This window comes from Plectropomus leopardus, chromosome 15 (genome assembly GCF_008729295.1).
Source record: "Plectropomus leopardus isolate mb chromosome 15, YSFRI_Pleo_2.0, whole genome shotgun sequence".
Classification (NCBI taxonomy): Eukaryota; Metazoa; Chordata; class Actinopteri; order Perciformes; family Serranidae; genus Plectropomus; species Plectropomus leopardus.
In genome coordinates this window covers 19509148-19533779 of record NC_056477.1, presented here as the reverse complement: position 1 = coordinate 19533779, position 24632 = coordinate 19509148, and the positions used below count along the sequence as shown (strand labels likewise).

Below are 24632 nucleotides of genomic sequence, written 5' to 3'. Positions count from 1 at the left end.
AACTGCATTGCCACAACTGTGAGAAAATGTATCCATCATGAAACGATGCAGCTTTTCTTATGAACTCTTCCAGTGGATCCGCAGACTTCCATCCACAAGTGGAGCGTTTTTCTCTGCATTTCAGATAAAAATAACTCCACAACTACAATGGGACAACGTGGTGGGCTAAGTGGAGGAAATGTTGCCTATGGAAGTGCAGTGAGAGTGCAGGGCAGTGACTTCCAGAGGACAATTGCAGGCGAGTGAATGCCGTCTCCGATGTGGAGCTTGTCGCTGTCCGACGCGCGCGTGGTGCTGAAATTTGGATGATGCCTGGCCAGCGACTGCAAGGCTGCCGCTCCCTGCACCTCAACGAGGACAACGGCCGCTTCGTGCTGCTCGCCGTCCTCATCATACTGTACCTGCTGTGCGGCGCTGCGGTCTTCTCGGCCATAGAGAGGCCCTCGGAGCTGCGGGCTCACGGCCGCTGGAACGGGACGCTCCACAACTTCAGTGAGACCTTCAACATCAGCCTGCAGGACCTCAACTCCTTCCTGCGGGAGTACGAGGCTGCAATCGCCGCCGGGATCCGGGCTGATGCTCTGAGGCCACGATGGGATTTTACAGGGGCTTTTTATTTTGTTGGAACTGTGGTGTCGACTATAGGTGGGTAGATCTATGCAGCATTCACTGATTTCCCTGACCTCTTGCTTGCAGCCATGGTGTCCTCTAAATACTTGTTGGAAAACATGTATTTTTCAATGTAGCCACATGAACTCTTACAAACAGAGCATAGATGCATAATAATCATCTCACACTAGTAAACAGTAATAACTGAATCTTCCAGCAGGTGTAGGAGTCTAAATGCTGATCAAATTTGGGATCTAGAGCCCCGATGAAGCCAAATTCAAGACAAACAAGTTGAAGAATTTTTACATGGCCTCTGTTTGTTAAATAATCATATCATTACTGACAGTCTGGGTGTCAAAGGGACTGGAGCTGCCATCCCTGCAGGCTGCTTTCTTTCCACTGGCTTACATACAGAATAACAGATTAACATTTTTGTTTTTTTCCAGTCATGTGTTACATTTTGGCTGTGAGGGACTTTGGCAACGGGGGTGACATCTGACTCGCCTGCCAGGAACGGCACACTCATCCCTGGCTATAGGACAGCACCCATGGGTGCAGTCTCTCTCTTTTTTGCCACATTTCCATTCAAACTGACAGGAATGTCAATGAGAAGCCCCGTCTGCTCCCCCCCATTTAACATTTACTCGCGCGATAGGTCAGAAAAGAGCAAGTGTCCCTTGCAGGGCACCCCGAGGGCCAGTGGTGTGGTGCACTGCATGGCTGATGGCTCCAACACCCATCAGGCCCTTGGCCCCTCCTTCGCTGAAAGGAGTCATACAGTGAGTGGGTGAGTGTGAAGGGGTGAACAAGCAAATAAAGACACTCCAGGTAGTCATTTGAACTGACAGCTGCTGACTATCTCTGACCTTGCCCTCAACACACAAACACACACACACTGTGTACACTGTGATACCTCTGGCACCTCTTATTAATTGAAAACTGTAGCGAGGAGAGCAATAAGGAAAACTGATGGTTGTGCATGGCTGCACAGAGAGAATTGGATGCACATGAGCAGGAAACCTGTCAGAACTTTTATTTACTGTAGACCTGTCATGAGAGCTTTAGTGGCTCCTCCACCGTCTTCCCCTCAAAGCTTTCAGGCAGCCCGTGCACTTAGCTCACCCAGTCACAGGAGGGAACCACAGCAGCTGTGTTTGTGTACATGTCTGTGGCAGGTTGAAATCCATTGTGCTCCAGTTGTCATGCAGCAGCACACAGTCTTCCCCCGACAAGCAAGATCACATAAACTGACTCAGCTGCTTGGGGAAAAAAGGGGTAAAAAAAAAAAAAAGCATGATGTCTCTCTACAGTATTTGTCTTTTTCATATGCTTGCATGGATTTCTGTCTAGATTTCCATCTCACTTTGATCTCCACCGCCCCCCTACCCCTCTGGCTTATGTGCTACTTTTTTCTGCATGCTTGTGAGCCGCTGATATGAAAGGGATTTGGGGGCCTCCCCACACAACTCTTTATCAGAGTGGCATCCCCCTGCGCACTCTAGACACTCCTCCCAAACACTTCCCGCCTCTGACTCGGCTGTGGCAGAGGCTTCAAATCAGCTGTGACACTTTGCTCCCCTTGATGTACCTCCACAATATCGCTTTGAAGAATGAAAGTGAAGCCGTGGCCACTTGAGGCGCTTGTTTACCAGGAGGTCTGGCCAGATTCAACGGCCATTAGTACCGCACCCAGTGTGTAGTTTCCCAATTTCAGGAATTGCTGCAGGGAACACAAAAAATACATTGCTTTTTCTGAAGCATGCTCTAAACAAACCAGCAACAGCTTTTTGACGCTTTTCTCTAATTCTTTATACCTAAAGCACCTTTTTAGACAAAGACATCTCATCACATGGTGAGCTCAGTAGCTGTTCTGGAGTTTTCAATCAGATCGCAGGATCTTTCTCAGCAAATTAAGTTCCCCAGTTGCCATGAAATTGTAAATGCTTGAGTTCACTTCATGTCCATGGTTGAGATAGAAAGTTCTCATCTTTGTCCAAAACTTTGGATTATGACCAAAGATCTGCAAAACTAATCACATCACCCTCAGGTATACTTTGCGTTTAGTGCTGATTAGCAAATGTTAAGATGCTAACATGCTATGCCAAGACTATATACTGTATGAATAATGGATAGCTACCGTTACGTCACCCACTGGTTTGTTGGCTGCCTTTTTGAAGCCTTTAGTTCAGCATATCACCATGTTGGTTTGTTGGAGTCAGAAGTGACCAGGTTTAGACAAAAGGGTGGAGCTGTTGAGGAGCGAGGGGTGAATCTGACTTATAGACTGTAGCATCAAGTAGGGATGACTCAAAGCCAGCCTGTCAGCCAGGTGACTCCACCCCCTAAAATATGCTTAATTTTTGATCTTCATAAAATGTGAATGGGTGAGTTATAAACATATAAAAGAAATCACCTCCTGTGCAGTTGTCATGAATGTTGAGATTGGCTATAAAAAAACCAAACCATTTTTTGTGCCAAACTGTAAACATGTTTATTTGCGCTGTAAAACTGGGCATTTTAACACGGGGGTCTCTGGGGATTGTCTTTGCTCTGGAGCCAGCCTCAAGTGGCTAATTGATGAATTGCAGTTTGTGGAACGTCCACATTGGCTTCGTTTTTCAGCCTTAGAGGCTGTCACTTGGCCAAGACAGTGGCCAAGGTAAACATTACCTGTTAAACACATGGGTGTATGTGGAGATCTGGATCGGGCCCAGGGCCACAAGGGGTATTAAGGGGGATTGCATATTTTTGCCACATCTGTTTAAGCTTATGTATCATAAACAAACAACAACTTATTGACCAAGATAGATGTTACAATCACTTAGCTTTTGTTTCAGAATCATAGATAGCGCTGTTTGTTGTGTGTAAGCCCAGAGGTCCATGTATGTGGTGTACTATCTGTAGAACTGAACCAGAGCGGAGTAGATTGGTAGATAGACAGAGCACATCACATCATTCTTTGATTCTGAAACAGTTTCATGTTGTTGTTATTTAGTCTCTAAGTGGCTATTGTATAGTTAAAACAATTCGCAAAAAGAGAAATTGCAGTTTTTAACAGATCCATTTTGTCATGGCACTTGTCCTGTTGTGGATACTGTGGCACTACCATCCTGTCTTGCAGCCAATCATACTGCAATGAAAAATTTAAATGCACCAAAAAGCACCATTATAAAAGAGACGTTTGTAAAACTGTCGACAGGACACTACTATCTGCATTTAAGCCTAAAAAAGCTGTTTTTATTTGCATGATGTCGTTCCAATATGAAGTCTATGCACGTGCGCAGTGGGCTGCAGATTGCAGAAGCAAATTTAGAAGCTAGGAAACTTTTAAGTCTTTTGTATGTCAGTTTCCATACATGTGAACAGGCGACATCTTTGAGCATGGCATCCAGTCACTATAAGACATCCATGGATAAACATCCACATTTTAGTTTCATCTCTGTAAGCATGTCAGCATGTTGACATCAAAGCACCGCTGTGTCTTAGTGAAGCCTCACTGATGCACCAGTGTGGCGGTAGACTCTCATCTTGTTGAAGCGCTGGATTGAAGTTGAGTTTGTTTTTGTCAGCCTCCAACTCTTGGTGTTGTTGTCCTACATTTTCAGACACAGCTTTACTGTTTGCATGCTCATTAAAGAGGGCACAAGAGTCTGCTCTGTAAACAGAATATTTATTAATAGGAAAGTTATTTATAATCCTCAAGGCTGATTGATAGCTGCCGACTTCCAATTAGGACAGCGCTCTGTAACTGTTTGTAGGCCTGTGGGTCTCCTGGTAAGCTGCTACGATGACATTTTAAAGAAACACTTTGTCCATTTTGAAGTGCTCACAGGGGCAACTTGTCTGAGAATCAAGTGTACTCAGTGGTGGCTGTCTGGTCTGAGACTTTTAACTTGTTGAGATTGAGTGGTACAAGCCTGTTAGGTTAGGGCAGTTATTTTTTCTGCAGTTATCATATTCAGCTGCAGGTTTGGATCATCTTGTGGGCTATTTATTCCTGGGGATAGACTCTGTCGTGCCTCTCTTTGCCCCTGGCAGCCACTGCAGCTCCTAGCTCCATCACACTCATATCCACCCACTCAGAGAAGCCACACAAGCAGACAAGGCAAAATAGGACAGTTTAACAAACTGCACAAAACAGACTGATACAGTTTGTCCTTTTAAATGAGGCCTTATTTAACCTCCATGCAGTACACAACTTGCAAAAATGAGGGTAAATGTCAAAGGAGTTAAGAGAAGATAAAATCCTGGTAAACCCTGGGTGCACAGAGCTGTGCTGCAGCAGGATAACGGGGTGCTCTGCCCTCAGGATACGGCAGAGAGGCATTGTCCCATCCCTCACAAACTGCTGATTCCAGGCTGAAACGTTATGTTTTAATCAAAGTGTCCTCATTGGACTTATCTTAAAGTGCATATATTGATACTAAGAGAGGTTTTAAAACAACTACTGTTGCATCAGATTACATTGTAAATGATCCTAAAATGTAGCTTAAAGCTACACTAATCAAAATTTATACATTAACAAAGTGTCAAATGACTAAATTATTTGTGGTGTAAAAGGAGTCGCTCATAGTGACAAACTCTCAGACTATTATCACCAAAAACTGCACTTCCCCTCAGCCCTACACAACTGTTTCCCACAGGAGTTGGTGGAGACCAATACAGAGCTAAAAGCAGAGTCAATAGTGGGCTCAAATTCTTCAAGTCACCCCAAAACACTGCTCTCAATAAACGCTAATGTGGTTTCATGTCTACTACATTTAAAAATGAGCAACTATTGGCTAATTCCATATATAAACTTTAAATGATGTTATCATGTGAATGTTTACGGTTTGAGCTGCTCAAGTCATTGTTTTGATTTTTACAGTCCACAACTTTACTTTGTTTCTGTGTCAAAGCTCTCATTGATATTGTTCCTCATAACAAAAGGCAGTTGTTCTTGGCACAGGCTGTTCTCATGCACTGTTTGTTTACCTACTAAAAGTAATGCAACAGAATTTGTATGTAACTCATGTAATCATGAGCCAGCAATATGTGCATAACCCATGTAATTGGGAATGCGGCGATCATTTGACCTATGTGTTGACGGGAGCAAAGAGGAAAGTAGTATGAAGAGCAAAATTCCTGCAAGGCAGGTTGGGGTGGTGGAGGGGTCAAAGAAACACAGGACTTTAACCCACTAGAGCGGTGTTCATTTCCCATTCAAAATCGAGTGAACTTTGCGTTATTTTAAGGTACATCATCACCATGTTGTTTTTTTTTCCAAAACCCTGTTTCCATACAAAACCTATGGAACTTTATGCCATGGAAATTTATGCTACCTACATTATATAACGATGCCATTTGTGGGTTGCTAATTCTTTAGATATCACATGAAGTATTGTATGAGGATACATATACTTAACTTTATACTTAGCACCAAATGGCAGACACACAAAGGTGGTGGCTAGCTGGTAAACATTGTGGAGCATCAACTAACTAAAGATATAGCTATTTCCCTCAGGAGCTGGTGCAGACCAAATCAGAGCTAAAAGGAGAGTCAATATTGGGCTTAAATCCGTCGTCATCCGAAAACACTACTCTCAATAAATGCTGATGTTGCTTCATGTTTGCTGGATTTCAAAAATCAGCAACCAGTCCATAATGCCATATATAAACTTTATATGGTGATATTATGTGGATGTTTACAGCTTGATCTGCTGCCCCTCAAGCGCAGTCTGACACATTATAAAGTATGAACATTATTAACAACATAAATTTAACAGCAGAGTAGCATTTGTATTTCCTGTAGCTGCATTTGTCAGTTCTGTATTAAATGGACTCAGCTTGTAGGAGTAAGTCTGTCAAACAGCAGTTTAACATTTGACCGCAGCAACCCCATCAAGCAAATATATATAAACCATTTATAACCTCAGAACACTGTACAAGAGTGTAATTCCCCTTCACACCTAGCCAAATCTGGACCAGTAGTGTCTGAGACAGCACTTTTGAGTTTAAAATATGATAGACAGTCTGACAGTCACACAGCGCTGTAAAAGCCAGGACGCAGTGCCAAAATGCATAACTTTGCAGAGCTGCCCAGCTGTGTTCAGAATATCAAATTTATGTGTAAAATTTTATAGCTCCCACATCAGGCAAATCAATTTCCCCCACAGTGAAGATGGAACATTCTGCCAAATTTAGTGAACCTCGACATCATATAGTGTCTCACCACAGATGTTAGACGTTCAGCAGAGTCCTGTTAATGAACGGTAGATCTGACCTCCAATACAGAGGGCCAGATAGGACAGGAAGCAATTTTTTATTTTTATAATAATAATAATAATAATAATAACAATAATAATACATTTTATTCATAGGGGCTGTTTATAGCACTCAAGGACACCTTATAAGAAACTGTTAAAAACATGCAGCAATGCATCATAAATCATAAAGTCAAACAATCATTAATAAACTGTGGCAATAGCTTGGCAAAATCATTGTCATATAAAACTAGGTATACAACATTTTTTTATGGAAATCAACAAATCAAGATGTGTGTGTCAACATAAAATCAGACTGAACATATCAGCTTGAAATGGTGTGTTTTCACAGGATTTGACTATGACAAAAAAAAGATCTTGTATCTCATCTCTGATCAAAGAGTAATTATTTGAGATCACACAAATACGATCTAATATCATTATCAGCTCTTGCTGTGATAAAGAAATTTAAATATAGGAGCTTCTTATGTCATGGTCATGAGGAAAGATGAAGTAAAATTATAATTAAAGTCCTCTACCTCATTGTCAGGGTTAGTAAACAATCAGGCCTAATAGTTTAGTGGGTGTTATCTTCTTGTGCCAATTTAAAAAGTGCTGATTTGGCAGCCCATTCTCAGCAGTGAGGAACACTTGTGAGGTCTGTGTGACTATTACACGCTTGTCTGACCAGGGCCCATGTATCTGGAATGAAACTGCAAACCAAATTTGCGTCTTGTAATTCCCGAGTCTCTGAGGTCACAAGACAATGTCACCTCAGACTGGCAGAGCGTGCGTTTGGCATTTAAGCAGTTTGAAATGTCACATGATAGACTTGGTGGATTCCTGAAGGCAGGCTGTGTTTTTGCTTTGATGTCGTGTTCGTATTTAGATTAACCGCTCGGTGCCGCCTCGCTGGGACAAAACCATCTGTGTTGTCGTTACTGTCGGTGTATGTTATGAGTGCGCTTACAGGAGGTGGGTGGGAAAGGTTTGCAGTCTGTGAAAGCAGATTCATCGGTGCACAGCGATGTTTGTTCTCGCCGTCTGTCTCTCACTTCGGCACTGTTGCTAGACTGTCCCAGACAGTGTGGACTCCTGTCTAACATCTATCTCAAATGTAACTACTCTGCTCCTTTGTTCTTAACCACAATACACTCACTTATTTAGATTCATTCATTCAATCATTTCGATCTCTTTATACAGTGAGTCTCTGTGGGAAAACATTGCAAGTGTGTTACAAAAAGAGAGTCCTCTCATATTACACAAGCAGTGCATTACATAATGAGATGGAGATCACTTTACAGTTTATTTCACAGAACCATTTGAAGCCGGTCTGTACGACTCTTTATTCTTAACCTCGTCTCCCTCTCCTCGTCTTTCCGTCGTTTCTCTTTAGATCTCCTGGGCTGCTCTGTGGAATCACACACTCAGAGGAAATGTCACTGTTAAAAATGGAAAACAGAGGGCCTCCAGTCACATGAAAGGCACTGGGGGTCTCTTTAGATTGTGTGCAGTCAGGACTCTCAGCACAAAAATTGTGTCCCCAATGAGGAAGTGGAACCAAATTGCACCACCGCTGCATTGAAGCTCCAGAAGACTGTCTTAATTAATTGAGTTTCTATGCAATTACTCTATCTAAACAGATACTGAATGCAGAATTTGTAGGCAGCAGGACAAGATTTTCCTATTGGAAGCATTCTTGCTTCCCTTTGTTGTATTTACAAATTACGGTTAAGAGGACTTTAGATGCAAGAAGGTAAACAGTCCGTGTCAGATTTATGTTTATAGAGATTCAACAACATGAGTGTCATCTCTCAACTACATTCTTGTGTATCAAGTTGCTAATTGGACTGTTAACAATGACAAGTGCACAAAAAAGGGGAGAAGTCTCAGCCCGGATATCCATTATCTGTTAAATATTGGCGGATTTGCGTTTACAAAGCTAGTGAAGGCATAACCTGCCTTATTTTTGTTCTGGGTAGCTAGTTCTCATTGCCTTCTTTGGTTAGATTGGGTAGGTTTGGGCAAGAGGAGTAAGATTAGTCAGGGTCAGGGTAAGAATGTCAGGGTAAGCCAACCAGATACAGAATAGGGCAGAGTAGGGCAGGTAGTTCCTTCGCTAACCTAGGACACACAAATTTGTTGCACCTAGAGGCAAAATCGTCATCAGTCGGTGAGTTCTGAGATTGCTGTGTAATAACTCATTTCTGCCTTAAACGTGCAATGATGAATATTTTTGGTTTTGTGTATTGAGAAGGGTAGCATTCATCGTGACCAAAGAGCAAAGATTCTGCTTTAAAGGTCCAGACACACCCAACCAACATCACAGAACTAGCAGCAAAGAAAGTCCCCTGTTGCGCTGCCTCATGTCGGTGTGTCTCCGTCTTGAGGCTAGTTAGCCAGTTAGCACAATAAAAACACAACCCAATGCTGAAAGAACAAAATATATATTACTGTGCGCCAGTGAACACTACCGAAAACCACCAGGAAATGTTTCTGCTAAAGAGCTCAATGGCTAAAGAAAAACAGTCTAATCCATTTCTTTTCTCGTGTGCTAAGCAAATCAGAGTGACAGTGAGGAGGCCCACAGACGCTCACCAATGGCTATACTGATGGCTGACCGTTGGCTTGGTGTGTCAGGGCCTTTAGTATTTTTGAGCTCATGTTTCTTTATATAAGAAATTTTCACACTCACCCCCTTGTTTTTAGCATAAGCAGGCAGCTGTTTTTGAAATCATTTACCAAAATCCTTGGGATACATAATCTTGAAACTGCAAATGTTTTTCATGGCAGTCCATGCATCAGATATTGAGATATCAACCTGGACCAAAGTGGTGGACTGAATAACCAAACGGCCAACACTGCCATTAAAAAAAGAAGTAAAAAAGCAATCAAGCATGCAGACAAATAATTTTAAGAAAGTGAATAAATAACAAGAAAAAACATAACTGGTAAAGTGACAATCATCCTCTCAAATCCCCTGACTTAAAAGTCAAAGAAATAAAAAATATTCTTTTCAAGATAACACACAGCTGCAACATTTGATCCCACCATTTCTCCCACTTCCTCTCCTCCACGGGCGCTTCCTGATGTGGAGTGGAAATGTGTGTGTATATGTGTGTGCGTAGGGCAAACCTGCTGAGAAGCACTCGCTTCAATAAATCCCCATCTTACTTAACTGCCATAGTACAGGATAGCTGTACACACCTCTGCGCGCTGTCACAGTGGGTCATAAATCTGCCCTGACTCTCTAAGGCGCACATTCGCCTACAGTAACTCACAGACTCAAATCATCATGGCCAACTGATACCAAGATCATTTTAGAGGACACAGCAGATTTGCTGGGCTTCCTCCTCCTCCACAAACTGATTAGCATTTCACTGATTCTGCTCTTTGCACCAGCCAAGGCAAAGAAAAAATAAACTCTGTGTGCTCTTTGCACTCTGCAGTCCTCTGACCTGCTTCCTATCAGGGCTAATTTCAACAGCCATTTTAAATGATATTCTGGTGTTATGTTTCTGCGACAACCCAATTTGCACTGGTGCTGACGTCAATGCTGACTTGCAGCTATGTGAGTTTAAACTCTTCCCCATAAGCAGAAAAGTCCCTCTCTTGAAACTTTTAGATTGGTCGGCAGCCTTTGATGCAGTAAAATCTCAATAAGTGTCGCCATGTTGCAGAAAGCCTGCATAGCAGATTCCACTTTTGCACCAGCAGAACGTTTATCTGCATCTCGGGGTCATGTATATAAATAGTTATCAATGTTAATAAGCTAACAGCAAGTTGGCAAACAGCGTGATTTGGCAGCCGTCCATCTGTCTCTTTGTGTGAAGGAGGGGCTGCTTGTGTGAGACCAGAGACACCGGAGGACAGGCTGCACTCTTGTATCTTTCAGCTGTCTAAATGCAAACAGCAGTTGCCGTATTTTCTGTCATATTTATAATGTTACAGTGTTTGATGTTCAGAGCCATTGTGGCTGAAGTTTCAAATAACAAGGTATAGTTACAGGGTGTAGGATGTAAAATGCTTCAGATCATTTGAATACTGTTTTCCTTTTTTTTCCCCCCCTACCTTTCAAACAAGCTAATTTCAGCTTGTGACAGATTCCTTCATATGTTCATCTACTCCAAACACACCTGAAAGTGTTTACATTACATAACCAACATTGCTACATGCTTACATCTGGGGAAAAATAAAATCTTGGTTGCTACTGTTGTTAATATCTAATTATATTTCTGTCAGACCATGCCTAGTTGTCAAGATTTAGCTTCAGAAGATTTTTAAGTGATTTGTCATTGTAAAAAGTGTCGCTATCCTCTGTTGCGGTCGTTCTCCCGTGTGCTTAAACAGTGCAGCGCATGGATGTAAAAAGAGAACTGGATGCATTGTTGGAGACGGGGCCTTGTTTATTGCTATGAAAGTTGCTCAGTGTCAAATAAAGCCAAAAAAAACTGACCTCACTGGTGTAAAATTACCCAGATCTTCTGCATCATTGAGCTTATAGAGCAAGCACACTAGAGACTTCACCAACTGAGCAGCTAACTTCCCTATTTGCCCTACGCTAACTTGAATGGGGATAAAAGGAATTAATTGGCTGCTCTTCTAGACTTTCAAATTGTTTTTGGACCAGATGGGTCAAGTTGCACCAAATAGCATCATGTGATGGACATGACAGTTGTAGTTACACAATTTGGTCACTGTGTCAAATTAGCTCCGAGGTCCGACCAACTTCCTGGGGGTCCTGGTGCAAAGCATGGATGTATGAAGAGACCTGGATAAAGTGTTGTGGGCAACGCCTCAGTGGTGGTTCTCAGTGGTGCATGAAGCTAAAAACATTCAACATTGTTTGGTGCACCGCTAACTTGAAAGAGGTTACAATGACTAAATTGTGCGGCTCCTCTAGACCTTTCATATGTTAGCAGACTGAATGGATCAAGTCCTGATAGTGAAATGAGTCATTTCGTGGGTGTTGTGACACTAAAAAAAAACCCAAAACCATTCATCAGCATTTCTCTCATAATGTAAGTCAATGAGGGAAAATCTTTTCGGGCCCAGTGGCATCACGTGGTGGACGGGGAAGATGTAATTTCACTATTTGGCCACTATGAAAATTGGATTCAAAGCCTGATGCATATCCTGGGGCCCTGTTTCAGAGACACCAAAATTAAAGTTATGGTAGATAGGTCAGAGCAGACTGGGCTGTTTTTTTTTGGGATGGTGGCTTTGTCACGTGTGTGTGTTCAGGCGTGGACCAAGTGAGGAACAAAAAGGGCTGCTGATGGAAATTAAAAAATAAAAAAAACAGGTAACCATACACAAAGTACAAATAAAACACAAATGAAAAACTAAACGGAAACCAATCAGGATCACAGGTGAGGACAACACAGTGGAGACAACAGGGAGGATCACAGACAAAGTGACGAGGAACAAAGGGAAACACACAGGTACACAAGGAGCCAATCACAAGAACAAGAAACAGCTGGAGTAAATGGACATCGGTAAAAGGAGGGAAACACAGGGATTAGCTAACAATGGAAGGTGTGGCAGGGAACACAAGGGTGGAGCAAACAGGACTAAAACACAACAGGTGTGCTGGGAAGACTGAAAACAGGGAAGGACAAACAAGACTGATAAAAGGCAGGTGTAATAGAAAACAGGAGGGAAAGGCAGGACGAACTAAGGACACAGGAAAACCATAAAGGAAAGTGAGAAAAAGTGAGGACTGTAAAACAAGTGAGGGACAGGTGATACAAATCAACCAGACATGACACATGAGGAGTGATACTACAAAGTAAAAGAGGAAACAGAACATGAGTGTCAAGAAAAACAGAACAGAAAACCCACAAAGTCCATCATGTAACAAAACCTAGGACAGGCTTAAAGAGAAGGATGCTAAAACTGAGCGTTTCACACACAGCTGTCCCACCACGGGCAGTACAAAGAAAATAAAGTAATTTTTTTAATATTAAGGCACGTAAACATGTTATAGTAGACACCCAAAATAAAGAGTGACCATAATAGCCCCCCTTCAGATTTCAGATTTGAGATTAATCAACATCCCCCTTCAGACCTGGCACAATCCCCTGTTTCTTTGAGCCTCAGTCAAAACTTTCTACACAGAGCAAACACAGTAACAGCATAACACATGAGAAATAGAGGAGGCACATGACTTTTGAGCATGACCTTGAATCAGTCAGACGGTTGATCATTACGATTAGATTACAGATAAAAAACTGACAGAGCGCTGCGTCTTCCGTGCAGCATGAGATCATGGGCAGCATGCTAGTGGGAGTCCATTGGCTGTTGCATTTTACACATCTGCCTTCGAGAGAAATGACAGGAAACTCAAACACTGGAGCTTGCTGGAAATTGGAAACTAGATGCAGTGCGGGCCACTGAATGTGAATTTTTTATAAAACAGTCTGTTTGGATCAGAGGAAACAGCACTCCTCATCCTTTCTTTTATTTCAGCAAAACTGTGTGAGATTCTGGGTGAATCCACACTAGCTGCTCTGCAGATCAGCTGGACTACAGCCAGACCAAGATTTTAAATCATTCACATCAGAGATCTACTTCTCAAACAGCCTGTTTCCATTTGGACACATTAATTTGATGATGAAACAATAATTATCCTTGGAAAACACCAGGATCACACGAGAGCTGAGAGTGTTGAAATGCATATATTTTGTCGTCATGCCAGCATTCACAAATTACTCCGCAACCTCCAGGCTGGCAGCCCCTGGCATAGTCTCAGACTCATAGTGGGCAAATTCAGTTAATAGAAAGTAAAATATAATTTAATTGTGAGCAACAGAGCATCGCCTCTTCATCTCTCTGAGGCAGCTTGCAGTGGTTTGTCTGTGTATGATCCGGGATCATTATTGCAGCTGTCACTAACTTAGCAGTCCCTGACAGGAATGTGCCCAGCCTTAAATTTCAGGGATGTGTGCTCTCACATTATCAGTAATAAAAAAAAACAATATATTGAATTATCTACTGAGCACTCAAGCATTCATTTGCTGCTGACATCTGATTTCAAAGTTTTTATGTGAAGCAGTTAATTTAAAGGAACAGTGTGTATGATTTGGGGGAATTTTGTGGCATCCAGTGGTGAGGATTGCAGTCTGCAACCAGCTGAAACTTGTCCAGGTTAGATTTCCCTCAGTGTTCTCTGTGAAGGATTTAACCGGGTCCTGAATTATCCACAGAGGTCTCAGAGGTTTTTTTAAGCCCTTTTTACACAGAGATCACTTTTTAGAGCTGCTACAAAAAGGTCAAAATATGCAATCTTCGCGCTTTTAAAAAGAATTACACAATGGCAACATCATGCGGCTCAAGTGTGTGTTTTTGGGTAGCATGCTGGCATCGCGGAATCAAAAGAGGCATAACAGGGGCACTACGAGAATGATGGGTGTGACGTTTAAAGCAATAGCATCCGTCTCTGGTGTGACATATGACATACAATTTGGCAGCCTTATATAAACAATAATACCATAACATGGCAATAACAATCATTTACTGTTCCTGTTTTATGGCAACTGATCTTGTCCTTTACTTGGAGGGTAAGGAGGTCCCAAATCTTTTTGTTTTCCCTTTTTGCGGACATTTACAGCTGCTGCTGCCCATGATCCCATCCTGCCAGCCATTTCCTTTACACAGACCTTGAATAGGCACTGACCCCCCCCCAACAAGGGAGGCTGATGTGAAAACGCGAATGGCCCTATCTAGAGCTAGTGTTTGGTTTGTCTGCTCTGGGCTATTGTAGAAACATGGTGGATATAAATGGCAATTCATGTTTTTAGGCAATTATACACTACAGAATACACAGTAATATTAGATACCATTTCTGCCTATATATCCCCTAAATCCTACACACTGGACCTTTAATGTAGAGTTACCATGATACTGCACAAGCACCAAATCTATATTATGCTGAACATGGAGGCTTATCTCACTGATCTCAGGGTGATAGTGTTTCAAAAGCTCCACCTGGACAGGTGTATTTACTTTGGCGAATAATAGAAGAGGGCTTTATGTAGCTAAGCTTTTGCTCAAACATTGACTGTGCATACAGTACAAGATAATCGGAAACACAAGGACATTCAGCCCTTAGATCATTCAGGGAGAAGCTATTAATCTGATGAGAGAGTGACTCCTCAGTCACATGAAAGGACAAAATCTGTTACCGTCCGCAGATGGACAAAGAAGCCACGTTAATCTGAATTTTAATTTTGCTTATGTAAGCCCTGACTCCCCTAACTGCATAACAGCAGACTCCATGCATGTTGGAGTCTTTTTAGTTCTTTCGAAACTCTCCATAGATGAAAAACAGATCGAAAAATGAAGAAAAAAAAAGAATAATTGTTGGCGCAGATCCAAAGACAATGCAGCATATTTTTTTGACAATAAATCGATACAGACAGCGGCGGAGTCATCAATCCTCCTGGCTCTCTTTGCCAGTGAATTAAGTACCGAGACACAATTTAAAACACTTGACTTGATCCAGTTACAGAGAGGCCAAACAAATTACAAAATCAGAAAAAGAAGGTATTTAAGTCGTGTTTTACTGAACAGGTTTTGTTGCTCTGCAGATCTTGTTACTTCGAACAGTGTGTCGATAACCTCAGTCTATTCCTAATTACTGCGCAGCCATGTGTAACACAAAACCATTATTATCAATGCTTTGACAGAACAGATACCATTAATGTATCGCCTATATTGTGTGTGGGTGAGCCGGGTGTGAAATTCAAAGCTACATTGTTTTGCTTCAGGGCACTATATATATATTGTTGCATGTGTAGGCTCTGGGTGATTTATTAATATTACCATGGTCTTTGTTTTATTTGTTCATGCAGTGCACAGACGCAGCAATACAGCCGCATCTCAATGATGTATGTGACCTATTCTATCATGTGTTTTTTGTAAACCTGACAGCATAGTGTGAATGTTCCTATTATTACCCGGTCTGCCAGTAATCCTGGCAGCTCCTCAGCAGATGGTGTGGTGATGATGTGTCAGGTTTGGCCACGTTGATGCTTCCTCAACCCTCTGTCCTCTCCGCAGACCCCCACCACGCCACCCCATGACAAATGATTTCCTGTTCTTCACAGAAACACAGTCATCATCAGGAGGACGTGGCGTTTTCTGCTGTCGCTCCTATCAGGCCAATTTAAGAGTATTCCCACTAGTGGGACGCAGTTGGTTTGACTGGGAGCTTGCTTTCAAGCACGCAAATTGAAGATGTGAAGAGGGAAAAGGAGGTCAAGGTTTGATTTTTGGTTTGCAAAACAGTCATAATGAATCTTTGGGTCCAATTTTCTAGGAGTTGTGTGGGGGCGACCTTGTCCTCAATGACACACAGTGACCTTCAGATTCAATACGGCTCAGAGAGACAGCTGAATGTACAGCACATGTCCTTCATCCAAAGACAGAGGCATGACTGAGTGCTTTTAGTTACCCTTTATTCTCATGTGTATCCATTAGGAACCTTGGCCCTTTTGAACCAGCTCTCCTGTATTTTTCTCCTGCATTATGTGCTTCGTTGGCCGTTGTCGATTAGTCCTGACTGTCCTTACATTCCCAAAATTATCAGCTGAACTCACTTACGCTAAAAGCAGACTTCTTCTCTAACTTGAGACTGAAATGGGTTCAGCTTTATGATAGTTGGCCTTGTGAGGCTTTCTTCCAGGAAAGTGAATCAATATTTTCTTTTTCAGGATACTTTGTTTCGTAAAAGGTGTCAATTCAGCTTTGTCACCAGCACCAAGGTGAACTCTTTGAAAACTCTATAACTCAATAACTCCACAACACATACCAAGTATGAAATAGATTACTTCATCTTTATTTTATTTTAAAGTGTTAAATAATGTATCATATCTGCAGTTGGACTGTTGACAAATCTTTCCCTTTAGAAATGGTGTGGATAAATGTATGTCTGCTGGTTTTATATATGATCGTTATTGTCAAAAAAATCCCATGTAAATCGCATTGGAGCTCTGTGGCACATAATGCGGAATAATGCGATTTACATGGGATTTGTTGACAATAACGATTGTTGGGTGACATGCTCCTTTATTACGGTGACCATGGGTCCTATTTAAAAAGCACTATAGCACATGGTCTGAAGTGTATGGTGCAAGTGCATTTAGAGCATGCCAAACTACTTTTTTAATCTGTGTGCAAAGTCAGGTGCAAGGGCGAAAGAGGATTTGTATTTAGTCCATTGATTCATCACAGGTGTGTTTTTGGCATAACCTGAATTCAACCAATCAGTATCACCTCACCTTCCATTTAAAAGCCAGGTACTCCTGGAGCTGGTGCACTGTTATTTACATGGTGGATTTGGCAAATTGAAGTAGCCAGCTGTTTTTTGCTGAGAGTAATGCAGTAGAAGCAGTAATGTTACTGCAGCAAATACTGTGGGCAGCAAAATGAAAAACTGAAGTTATAAACTTGACAAAGGAAACAGAACTAAACTTTAAGCTTCTCAGATAATCAATGAAGTCATACTGCTTCTTTGTGTCTCTTTTAATGAGGAGTCTGCTGCAGAGTTACAGCGGCTCTCCAGCTTTGCTCTCTGCTTTGTTCACATTTTAGAGAATGTAATTAATAGTTTCCTCACTAATGATGTATTATTTCATCCATCCGTCCGTCCTTGTGTAGAGTGTAGGTGTGTTGTGAACCAGCTATGTAAACGCATCTTACTATTTGAATAATGCACTCTTTAAATAGCAGAAAAATTCTGCGCAATTGAGATTAGGTTTTTGTTGGTCAGTGGTACAACTGCTTTCTGCTGCCTCAAAATAGCAACGCGCCAACCATGCGCCCAGCAACACTTCATTTTAAGACCTACACGCATATGGGCCCACAGATGGCCACACGTTTCCAGCAGTTTTTGGAAATTTTTTAGCATTTTTAAAAGATTTAACAACATATTTGGGGCTTTTTTGCCACTTAGGGGCAGCAGAAACCAGCACTGACAAATACCCACATCTTTGGTTGATAAGACAAACTTCCAAGAAAAACTGTTGAAAGAACCATTGTAAAATTATTGTAGTCGTGTCCAATATTCAATCCAATATAAAAACAGAGCTAAAAGATAGTGAATATTTTTTTAGTCTTCACATTACATTTATGTCTTCACATGACATTTATGAGCTGAGCTTCATTTTAGAAAAATAATTTCCTATAAGGATCAATCAAGTATCTGTCATTAGTAGGAGGCTATAGTGACACTTAGGTCAGATGGCTGCCAAGCAGCAGACAGCATCAGTCCACTGTTGGAGACCAGAAAAACAGGGTCGTTATAATGACAGTCCGAGACTTGTTCAGCCATGTTTGCAGTGACCAAACTGTTTTTTAAGCCCCCACGTGATGTTTTCCTAACCCTAACCAAGATGTCTAAACCCACAACTTAACTACAGCATTGTCACAACATAAAACTGAAAACTGAAACATGAAGAAACATAAAGTTTCACCATATACGCATATAAAAGTAACACATCTGCGGTTTGCAGAAATGTACAGTGCCAACATTTACTCCAGCAGTTAGGTTGGTTATCGCCTGCCTTATCCATTCCTGTTATATAGTCTATCACCATAACTCTGTTATGATGTTTATATGCTTATAGAGAAATAATTTCCACTGCTTCATTGTTTTCATGCACAAATGGCTATAAAATAGCGCAGTTCCACATATCTTGCCAGCAGAAATGTCACTCCACCAGGCGAGGAGAGTTTGAACACCGCACTTTATAGGTTTAGATTAAACACCTGCTGTTAACTCCTTGGTGCTGCAGACTCTTTAGATAATGAGATACCTGCTGAGTGTTGTAGATTTCAAACAGGTCTCCTTCATTCAGAGTGGCTCGTTGCTGTAAAATCTGATGATTGATTGCTGTTTAGAGGCCAGCGGTCTACTGAGTGTACAAATGAAATGCAGAGTCCATCAATACTTCTATTAGCAGCGCTCTCAGTAATTTGTGCTATTTGTTTAGGTCCCGACTTTACTACACAACTTAATGGGCCATTGAAATCTGCTGTTGGACTGTAATGAGAGCTACTCGGTCTAAACTGTGTCAACTCTGTGATTACTGTTGAGTGCATGTGGTTTAAACTTGACCACTGGTGATAAAAGCTGACCTTAACCCCGACGTCACATCAGTTCAGTAACAATCTATTTTCATCAACCAACCCCCCTAACATTTCACCTCCCCACGGTCTGATAACCATTAGAGCATCTTCTTCTTCTTTTTCTCCTAAAACTGTCAAGTGGTAATTAATGGATACTAATGGCACCATTTCATCACATTTCTTCTGATCGAATCTCCAGAGTGTGATTATATGTGCAAGCATCATTAGCCATTAGAGCATAGCATCATTTTCTATGTTGGGTTGAGCATACTGTATTTAATGTTAATGAATAAATATTCTCCCAGGGCACTGATTTAATTGGATTAGCACACATATGATTTCCAGCCTTATCAGGTTCTGTGGAATTAAATGACTCATCATGGCTTGGAAACAGTGGAGACATTAAAAGTGTCCACCGAGGTCAGCAGCAGGATGGCTGGTCTGGACTTTGTAACAATCAAGAGTTTTAAGTCTTTGCAAGTATAAAGCCACACAGTGTTTGGTTTTAGCTTTGCCCGTCCTTTGCTTTCTATTATTGTTCTGTTTTTCCTAATGCATCCTGACACAGTAGTCTGGAGTAATGGCTCCGAAATGCTACACTGAATCGATGCCTGGTGCCTTTTCCTCTCTTAGGTAATTTACTTGGTAATGAGAGACAGTGCGGAAGACTGTCTCTGTGCACGCTGAGAAGATGTAATCTGTTTTCCCTGTTATTCAGTTGGGTTAAAAAGACTTGAGCTACTAATTAATTAACCATGAAACACTGAAATAGGATTCCACTGAAGGGCTTAATTTGGGTAATCACTGCCCCCTCACTTTCCCATCATCCAAATGTCCCTCTCTGAACTTTGTCACTTTCTTTTACAAAACCGGATAATTCAGTGTCTGGTGTAATATATAAAACCTACACGTCTACCTCCGTGTGTGTAAGGCCATAGGTGTGTGTACATGTGTGCACATGTGGGGGATGTATCCCCTCTTGTCTCTATAAAGCAATCTGTATCAATCAGTGTTGATTTAAATGACCTGGGGTGTCAGCAAACCCACCGGAGAGTGGTTTTCAGGACGAGAGATAAGGTCAAAAAAGCCATTTTGAGTATCATAAAGGAAGTATCGTCTAGTTATTGATGTCATTTATTACCTGACGAGGATGATTACAGAGTGGTTGGTGAAAAGGGGGGGAAAGGCGCTGCCCTGATGCTCAGAGAAGACTGAAATGGAGGATCGCCATGATGGAAAAATCAATTAACCTTGGCCTGGAAGTGAACTGGTTGATCTTTCAGCACGATTTTATTTGTTGACAAATATACCATCTGCTGCTCTGTGGTTAAGGGGAATGACTGTGTGTGTGTGTGTGTGTGTGTGTGTGTGTGTGTGTGTGTGTGTGTATAGAAATAACCATATAACGTAAACACAAAGAGCAGAAATTTGCACAAGAAAAAGCAAACATCAGTTGTTACCTGAAAAGAACGTGGTCTGACACATTAGATGTATACATATACATAAATATACATTTATATTTGATGAAATGATGAAATCATCATTTTAATCATTTATTTACAGTGATTCCCAACCCGAAATGCGACCCCACCATAGACGATTGTTAATCAACTGAGAATAATTACTTGAATTGGTAAAATATAAATGAATCATGTTTTCTCAACTCGATTTCCAAACAGTTGTGTTGATCTAACTTGATTTGAAAAAACCTAAATCATGCGTGTGTTAATGATTGAAGACATCATTTGATTTCTGTTGATTAACAGTTCTCTTTTTTCAGTGTGTATAAAAGAAGTGAATGTAACTACCAAGATGTCACCGACTGGTTTATGTACTCCTGTTTTGAAACCTTAAGATTTTGCATTTTGGCCATTTCCATCTTATTTTTTGGAGCCAAAAATTACCATATTTGGAAGTGAGGGTGAAGCTGTGAAGGAGAAAGGGGTGAATCTGACAGGGAGGCCGAGTACACTACCTTGGTATAGACTTGTAATTAATAATAAAGCACACCCTACTTTATTACCTATTTTTCTCTAAATGGGACCATCATTTACAAAATGAACATCATGCTGTATTAAAGAACACTTTAAATTAGTGATTGAGACCATTAACTCACTAGGAAAATGTTTGATGAGGTAATAAATCAAGTGAGAAGTAGGTTCATTTCCATATATACTTAGATACAATCAGCCTTCTTTTTACAACCTGTGGAGTTGCCTCGCATGGCCGTTAGAATAATTGCAATTTTAAAGCTTTTCCACATTTGCTTCACTTTTCAGACCTGAAGATAACCTCTTGGATCCCACAAATTGCTGCCAGGAGAAATCTGAACCATAACAAGATAATAAAAGGACAACAAAAAACAACAGTTTTTACGTTGCACAAAATCTGTTTTTTTAAACCTGACTGTACTTTGTTCCTTTTAGCATGGCTATAGTAATGGCGGCTATGTTACTCCATCAGCTGGTCCAGCACTCTGGTCCAGATTGAAATATCTCAACAACTATTTGATAGATTGTACAGACATTCATGGTCTCCAGAGGAAGAGTCCTACTAACTTAAATACTCTCAATATATATTGTATGGGTTGCCATGAAACTTGGTACACACATTCATATCCTCTTTCCAATGAATATCAGCCTACAAATTAGTTGTTCCTCTGACCTCTATGTACTACCATCAGGTCTATTGTTAAAGGTTAGGTCAGGTAAATTTTTGATTTTTCCAAAACTTTTATACAGAAGTGTTATGCATTCACTTGAGGAAATTTGCCCTATTTTTCTGAATTAATTAGATTATTCTATCAGAATCCTGAAAAAAAAAACTTGGGAAAATATAAGACAAAACTTGGGTAAAAAAAAAAACACCTGCTCTTGTTTTTCCTGAATTATTGAGACAATACTCTTGTAAATTCTCATAAAACTGGGCAGATTTTTTTCTGATGTAATGTTATCTTAGCATGCTAGCACACAAATGTAAAATGGATGGTTAATGTTATTAGCACTGCCTTTGTGAACATGCTGGTGTTAGCATTTAACTCTAAGCAGTGCTGTGATACAGCCTCACAGAGCTGCTTTCATGGCTGTCGACCACTTTCTTGCAAAAACACTGGATACTTTCATCTTTTCAGGCATCTAATAAAACCTTTAGTTGAGGAAAAGTCACTCTGTGCCTGGACTGCTCAGAGCAAATGTCCAGACTATGACCATAACCTGTAATGAGGGGTTGAAAGGCTATGTGTTATATTTAGCAATGCAAATTGGGAACCACTGCTATGAACCCAAGAGAATTTTCTCCCCATCAAATATTGAGGTAAATGATCTTCTCTTCATTATTTTAACGCCTCTTAAAAAAAAAGTGGCAGCCTTCTTGAAGTGAAGCTGAAAGAATTTCTAGCACAATTTGATCTTATAAAGGAAACAATATTATGCTTAAATGCAGAGACACTCATCAGCTACTGTTAATATCAGAGCCGCGCTGTAGCTGCGAAATCAGAGCTGCACCTGTGATGCTCATCGAGAGCAAGAAGTGCTCCTTCAACATGCAGCAGAATTCATAAACATCCTCTCATAACCCCTTTCCCAGCTTGAACACTCAGTCTAATTGACTAAGAAATCAGAAGAAAGCAGGAAGCCAAACCGCACAGCAGAGAGAAAAAATATTCAGAAGGCTTACCTAAGCTTGTTCCCAACATCATCCTCCCCTCAATGTAACCCCTATGTCCTTGTTTTTACAGCCTAACCAACAGCAGTATACGGTAAAGCAAATACTCATGAAAAAACATCATGTGGCTTTACACAATGCAAAATAACAATACACGAATGTAGACCTGCCGTAATATCATCTAACGTTATATTAGCGTACCATCTAAATCAGATATATTGGACACATTAACCCTTTGAAACCTGGAAGGACATGACTTTTCTTGTGCTGAGTTTAGATGCCTTTCACAAGTATTTACACCTTCAATCCCAGAACAAATTGGTTTCATTCAAAAATATGGAGAAAAAGCCAATAAGGAACTTGACAAAAAATGTCCCGCAATTTGCAAGATTTAGTAGATTTAGAAAAAATGTTTAAAAGGTAGGGGAAAATATTCATAAAATTATATTTATAATCATCATAATTGTTATTGCTCAGGTGTCAAAGGGTAAAAATCTATAAAAGATGGATTGTTCAACTGTCATTGGGCTTTCTTTTTAATCATACAAGTTTACATAAAAGGTTCCTTCAGATGTCAAAATGTTGTCTTGTTTCTGCTAATATATGTAATGCTGGTTTCACTAGCAGTGTCCACTTTGTTAGTTTCACTCAGTCGCTGTCGCATTTCACAACTTGCAGCTTCATTTGCAATGCAAAATACTGTGTTGTTCAAAATCCCATAGTCACTTTTTTATTGTTCTCTTTGTTCATTATGACTTAACAAACACTCATCTTCCTTAGAAAGCTTACAGTCGTGTATCAGCGTCAACACCAGTTAGTATCAGGTATTTTCTGCACATAACTTGTGTGTACTTCACTCAATCCTTCCTTTACACACTTTTATAGCACAAAATATGATTTAAGCTTCATTTAAAAAAAAAACATTAGATTTGAGGTTGTCATGCTTTCACGCTTCGCTTCCCCTGTCTCAGGGACATAATTTTTTGTGGGAGCTGAAGTCATCTTGTCAGAGAAAATGTGTTTTTGGCCTCAGTGTGGAAACTGTCTGATATATCTCTCCTGTCTCTGCAGGTTTTGGGATGACAACGCCTGTGACAGTTGCAGGCAAGGTGTTCCTGATCTTTTATGGGCTTCTGGGCTGTGCCGCCACCATCCTTTTCTTTAACCTCTTCCTGGAACGCATCATCACACTGCTGGCTGTGGTGATGAAGGCCGTGAGGGAGCGTCGAATCAGGAACAGTGGTCTACTCCCTCCAGGAATCCGCCATGACTTCTCAGCGTACTCCCTCCCTGGCTGGAAGCCATCCGTGTACCATGTGATGCTGATTCTTGGCCTGTCAGCCATCACCATCTCCTGCTGTGCATCAGCCATGTACACCCCCGTGGAGGGCTGGGCGTACTTAGACTCACTCTACTTCTGCTTTGTCACCTTCAGCACCATCGGCTTTGGGGATTATGTCAGCAGTCAGAGCGCTGCTTACGAATACCAAAGCCTCTACAGGGTGGCCAACTTCCTCTTCATGCTAATGGGAGTGTGCTGCATCTACTCGCTCTTTAATGTCATCTCTATTGTCATCAAGCAGGTGCTCAACTGGATTCTGGAGAAAATGAGCTGCTTGTTTTGCCAGCGCTGCAATAAGGCCAGCGCCCTCCTGGGCAGACGTAACGCCATCCGCCCGGGCTTCAAGGGTCGCAAGGGTCGGCTTGGCCAGCCGCCCGACTCAGATGGTCCTTGTGATAGTGATACCGAGGGACGCAGACTATCAGGGGAGATGATCTCTATGAAAGACTTGGCAGCCTCTAACAAGGTGTCGCTGGCCATCATGCAGAAGCAGCTGTCTGAGTCGGCCAATGGATATCCCAGGACAGTCTGTGGCAGCTCACGCCATAATGGTTTCTCTGGGGGGGTTGGCGCCCTCGGTATCATGAACAACAGGCTGGCAGAGACGAGTAACTCCAGGTAGAGGACACAGTGAGACATGAAAT

At 41.3% G+C, this 24632-nt stretch overlaps 1 protein-coding gene across 1 annotated transcript; it reads left to right on the top strand.

Annotated features, from left to right (window-relative positions):
- The first annotated feature begins 305 nt into the window (after positions 1-305).
- On the top strand, positions 306-24632 carry kcnk12 (potassium channel, subfamily K, member 12). The gene is made up of 2 exons (XM_042501542.1): positions 306-645; positions 23718-24632. The coding sequence occupies exons 1-2, from the start codon at positions 306-308 to the stop codon at positions 24608-24610; spliced, it is 1233 nt and encodes a 410-aa protein (XP_042357476.1). The 3' UTR covers positions 24611-24632.